General features: G+C 52.9%; 1 protein-coding gene across 1 annotated transcript; it reads left to right on the top strand.

The window, feature by feature from the left end:
* Positions 1-3,451: 3,451 nt before the first annotated feature.
* On the top strand, positions 3,452-5,686 carry J7337_007186 (uncharacterized protein; the record flags this gene model as incomplete). The annotated part of the gene is made up of 2 exons (XM_044824840.1): positions 3,452-3,936; positions 4,003-5,686. The coding sequence occupies 2 exons, from the start codon at positions 3,452-3,454 to the stop codon at positions 5,684-5,686; spliced, it is 2,169 nt and encodes a 722-aa protein (XP_044680497.1).
* Positions 5,687-6,000: the final 314 nt, after the last annotated feature.

Here is a 6,000-nt window from a genome sequence, read left to right on the forward strand (position 1 = left end):
CTGTTGCATCGGCTTCTACACAGTCGATGAGAGCCAGATTCGATATTGATACGATGCTTCGTTGCTGGACTCCAGCCTCCTGAAGGGTTCATGTGGCTAGTAGAGCTTGGACTTGTCGTTCCTTGACTATGGGATGAAATAAGTACCTGGTTCTTGCCCACGATCCACCAGGCACGCTAGATCCATCCGCAAACATACACCGCCGTGAGATGCATGCAGGCAAACATTTTGGAGGCACCTGCTGCTCGGCCTGCATTGAGAGAACCAGTGTGCTGGCAATTGACCCTCAGTGCGTCATACGAGGTCAGCATTGAGTTTGTCCTGACTTGTACGGCATCTTCGGAATCAGTGGCCAGCCTTTCCTCTTGCTGCGAACCATCAAATGCCAGCTCAAACTCCACAACGACCGTTACCTGCTACCGAGATACACCCATGAGTATTCTGATTTGCGACATTTCACGTCATTGCTTGCGCCCAACGGCGCCAGTGCGATAGATGGGCCTCGTGGACCGGTCGAGTGGTAGACCTTTCATACTGGAGCCATCAAAGCCACGGTACCTTCCAATTTAGCAGACCGCTATAATGGAAGCGAATAACGACGCAGCAAAGACATGTTCATCATCAGGAGAGATGGGTTTATTTGAAAGGGTTGCATTGCTTTGATATAGCTTGACTCCCCGCACGATGTTCATCGTCGACCTGAATCTCAAGCCCACCGACCTACGGGATCCAGGCACCATCGTCCACTCCCCTGCTCACCTATCTTCAAGCTGAGAAAAAGTGACTGTGTGTTGACGTTAGGGACGCGGCGAGGGGTCTGTATTAGATTAGACTACATCGCATGGGTAAGCCGGCTGCATCCAGATGACCTGGGCTATCTACACTGACTGGGTGACGATGAGCAATCGATTATTGCCTCTCAGTCTGCTCGACATCGCTTATTGGAATCATGCTTTCTAGGTATGCTGCTGCAAGCATGTCTATGGCAACTGAGAATAAGATTTGGGCAAACTCCATCTGAACAGTGGTGAAAGCCGGAATCGTGTTGTTGTTACAACAAAATTTGTGGACTTGCACGGAGCAAGTCCAACGCCAAGCCCCCGACACGGCCCCTTGCGGCTGGTCGGCCAGGGACGGCTTCGCTTCGAGTCAAGGAAGCACAGGTTTTTGGTTCAATATGCAACTGGCGCGAGGTTTATTTTTACCATCGCACAGCGGTAGTTTTGGGGTCCCTGTGGGTGAAAATCATCAAAGCGCTGTCTCCAACCCTCATTGACATGGGCCCTTGATCCACCCAAGGCTGAGAACCCAACCCCTCGCATGCATGCTGGCTGCTTCTGGGTTGACGATATTATCGCGAATCCTGCAAGTTGGTTTTGTACCCTGATCCAGAATATTAGTAGGACTGGCTCACAGGCTTAGGCATTCTTGGAGCTACATCGAGGATTCGCTTCACCTGGTATCAGTAAAGTTTTGTCAGATATGACTACCTAGGTATACATCTGAAGCGGTCGAGAAACAACGCACCGAGAGACTAGGTGCTTTTCAGTGACCATATCATCCTTGGACAGGCTGGTCAACTGTCAGCTTGCTTTACCACTAGCTTGCAGCTCGTTGGTTGATCAAGCTGCAACGCTTGCAGGGTTAAACCTCGCATGGGTCATATCAGGTACATGCTGGCGCTATGTACCTGGCCCGCCCCCTGCTCAGCAGTGCAGGTGACCTGTACCTGGCGGCTCTGACTGGCATGAGTTACTGTTCGATGTGCCCTCAAGACAGAATTATTCAGCAAGGTGTTGTGAAACGACAATCAGTCCGCATGTTGCTTGATGCCTCTGCTTGGAATTGGACGCGCCGGCCTGGATACTACGGTTGATTAAATCGTTCTGAGCTGTTGCAATCCCACCCACCCACCTCGAATACAGGTTTATCGTGCCCAACAGTCACCGCTCAGGAATACGGATACTCCCAAGCAGCATCCATCGACTCATCCTGCAACTGTAATCCGCTCCCCACCAAAGCCGGCGGTGCCTTGTCCTCCACTGTCAGGGTTCCCACGAGACGAGACGAGCTGCCCGTGGTCGGCCGCAAACTGGCAAAGCGGAGAATTGTGTTGGCGCCGAACCGAGACCAGAGCTCCGCGCCCAGCGAAACTCAACACCCACGGCCATCCAGTGCCAGGCTCGGTTTGCAGCCAGCTGGAGAACCCTAGAGAATTAGGTTCCTGTCGGACGACGGTGATCCAGGTCAATGAGCATGACAACAGTGAGCACGACGACGTGAGGTGGCTGACTTCTAGATTGATTGGTCGGGCAACGCAACTAACAAAGACTCTGTCTTAGTGCAAGGGAAACAAGAGAGTTGGGCGACTCCATCCTGCCTCCATGCATCCATCCCGGATCCGGACTCCACAGACAAATCGATTTGGGGTGGGAAAAGCAACCATAGACATACATCATCGCCACGCTTGCCCCTGCGGCCCTGCCGCTTTTTCCCTCTGTGCCCCTGTCTCGACTCACCAGTTTGCGACTGTCAACCTTTTTTTCTACCTCTCTGCGTCACGCACGTTTTGGTTCACGTTGTTACTGCAGTCTTTGTATGCAAGCAACACACATACAATACAATTTCGACTTTTGACTTTCTCGGTTATCCCTTGATGAATTCAAGTTGCAACCACAAAGGATAGCCCTGGAAGTGACGAATTATTCCGTCGAATGAGTTTGGCTGCATCGCTTTCGCAGTCACTCAAAGAATAATTATCGACTCGCCTCAGTCTGGCCTGTGTCACTCTGCGGATCTAGGCCCTGACCTTGGCTGGCTTGCATCACCACCACGCACGCCTCCCTCCCCGCCGGCATTTCCACGTACGCTCTAAGGCGGGCCTTAGTTAGCAGGTCGTGGGTACTGTAGGAGCCTGAGAACGCCTCTACTCATTCTCTTACAACTCTCACACACGCTCCCTGTTTCTCCATCCTCCTTGTCTCTCTTCTTGACCCCTTACATCTATCCCTCTATCCCGTTGGGATCCGTATTCTGCCTCGACTTGCACATGTCCCTTTTTGTGTGTGCGTGTCTTGTTGCACCCTGACTCCTCGGACTATTGCTTCTTATCTCCATATCCCCCCCATCGTCGGAAAGTCTTCTTCTTCTCCAGGGTTGCCTGTGGCCGTCATCACCCGCCTCGCGATTTCTGCTGAGTCCTTCGGCCGTCTCGCCGTTTTCTGTCTCAGTGAGATTGTCGGTGCATCCAAGTGAAAACATTGCAGACCCGACAGCACATATAGCGGTGCATAACGATTACCCGACCGAATTCTCGTACCTGTGTGACCAGGACGTTGCACCCTACAGGCATCTTTCTCGCCCTTTCCCGAGAGGCGGATCCGCGCAACGGTAATATCGTCACTAATATCGATAATACTGAGGCCAGTATCGACTTCGAACTTTTGTCGCAATGGCGGCCGCTTTTCGTCCAGTGAATTCCCCGCTGGCCATGACGGTCTCCCACGAAGACGTCATGGGTTCATCGACCGCAACTCCTCGACCCAACACAGCCCCTCATACACACTCACAAATACCTGCCGACGATGGTGCGACCCCAACAAGGGCAACTTTCAACCTGGCTAGCCAGAAGCCACTGCCATCTAGTCCCTTTCCCCAGGGAATCCAGATGCCTGAACAACCACCGAAACCAAAGATGCCTCGGCGTCACGACTCACGGCATTCGACCAAATCAGGAGACTCCGGCGACGTAGATATGGACGATTCCGATGGAGAGACTGGCACCATTGAGGATGGCGCTGGATCCGACGACGAAAGTGTTGGAGCAGACGGACCCAGGTCAGGCAAGAAGAAGAAGTCGCAACGCTTCTATTGCACAGACTATCCTCCTTGTAATTTGAGCTTTACACGGAGCGAGCATCTTGCCCGGCATATTAGGTTTGTGGTCTTCCTTTGTCCCTCGCCCCGACTTGGTTTGTCGTTAATGCTGACTTGGATCAACAGGAAGCACACAGGAGAACGCCCATTCCAGTGTCACTGCTCTCGCCGGTTTTCAAGACTCGATAACTTGAGGCAACATGCACAGACGGTCCATGTTAACGAGAACATTCCTATGGACTCGCTAGCTGCAACTGGTTCCCGGTTTCAACGGCAGATGCGGCCTGATCGAATTCGGCAAGCCGGTAATAGAGCCAGAGCATCAACAGGTGGTAGTGCCGGCGGTCCTCAAAGAGGACATTCCAAATCGCTCTCTACGTCGAGTATTACCAGTGTCAGTTCTGTTGGTTCGGCTTACAGCGTTCAAGATGCCAGACGGCGACCGCCTCCATTGGTGATGGCAGACCCTCGCTCGCGATTGTCTTTAGAGTCTTACCGGAGTGCTATGGAGGGGTCTTACCCTCACTACCGACCTGCTTCTCCTAGTGATTTCGGAACACCAACTTCGTCAACCTTCTCAACTGGGCAGAGCAGCCCTAGATGGGGGCCAGGCGTTTCTTCCCCAGCAACATCACACTCCCGATCGCACAGTATGTATACCTCTGGAAGCCGAACACCAGGCCGCCGTTTGAGTGTCCCAGGAAATCCATTTCAATCCCCCGGAGCACCAGGGGGAAGACCGATGATGTTTGGGCCCGGCCCCGCTAATGCTTCGAATGTGGGTGCTCTCCCGCCAAACAGTAACGGCATCCCTCCATCCCCAACTCCTTCATCGACTTCTCAATGGTCCCGAAGGGAGTCAATGTCGGAGGGTGATTGGCGCCGAAGAACGTGGCATCCAGACAGCCGCAATATCAATGGGAACCCCAGTCAGCTAAGCTCCGTTGTGAACCAGTCATCTGTCCGTCCTAACCCACCGCCACCGATCGCGAACCCTTCCACTTCTCAGTCGTCCTTCCGCCTGCCCGGTATTGAGTCGTTCGACCCTCTCCCACCTGCTACCCCACCAAGGAGACAGCCTTCGCCCATGATGGTCGATCAAGAGCCTCAGATTCGAGCCTCTTATCCACCCCATCTCCCCGAAACCCCGATGCAGGACGAGAGACGAAACCTCAACTTGTACGATGCGAGCCTTCAAAGAGGCCTTAATCGCCTTGATATCAACCACAGTACACCACCTCGTGATAGCGCGGGTAGCTGGGCTTCCGAAGCAAACAAGGCTGTTCAGGCTCAAGCCGAGCACGTGCGGCTCAATCCTCCTACTGTTCGTTTCGAGGAGCGGCCTCCGATATACCAGGGGCCCAAACCTCCACCTACCTCTGCCCCACGATCTCTCCATCAACACACAGTTTCTGCACCATCTATTACAACTTCGAGAGAAAATAAGCGTCGCGGATGGTATAATGGGCCCGTTTCCGTTCATAGAGACGGCCGACCTCCTCAGGAGCAGCAAGATCCACGGATGGCTCACGTGGATAGGATGGTGCATCCGAACTTTACTGGCTTCAGTGGATTTCCTATCAAAGAAGCACCACTACATCCTCAATATCAGCAACCAACACAACAACCACCCCCACAAAATTATCAACATCCTCAGCACCCCCAGCAGCAACAGCACCCGCATCAACAGACCCAGCAGCAACAGCAACCGCAACAACAAGGACGACCTGGCAGCAATGGCTCTTTAGGCCGCCTTGAGGCGTTGGTTGCTGTTGCAACAAGCGAAGGATCTACTGCTGCAGCATATTGAGCTGGTTTATGCCTCATCCATCCCGTCGTTCTCAGACGACAATGATTTGACGATTTATGACCTATTCCCTTGAACCGTCTTTTCCTCTATACCTAGCAGCGGAGACGACGCACGTTGCGGGCATGATCCTTTGCATGATACACGACCATGGAATTTTCTTTATCTCTTTTGGTACTACGTCATCCCTACTCTGAATTTACTTGGCCCTGGGTTCAAATGGCAGCATTCGACATCCCATCGGCATTAGTATCTGACTCCATGAACCGACATTCTCTCCAACAATCTGAAACGACAGGCCCCTGGGAATTTGCTAA

The sequence above is a fragment of the Fusarium musae genome, chromosome 5 (genome assembly GCF_019915245.1).
Source record: "Fusarium musae strain F31 chromosome 5, whole genome shotgun sequence".
Classification (NCBI taxonomy): domain Eukaryota; kingdom Fungi; phylum Ascomycota; class Sordariomycetes; order Hypocreales; family Nectriaceae; genus Fusarium; species Fusarium musae.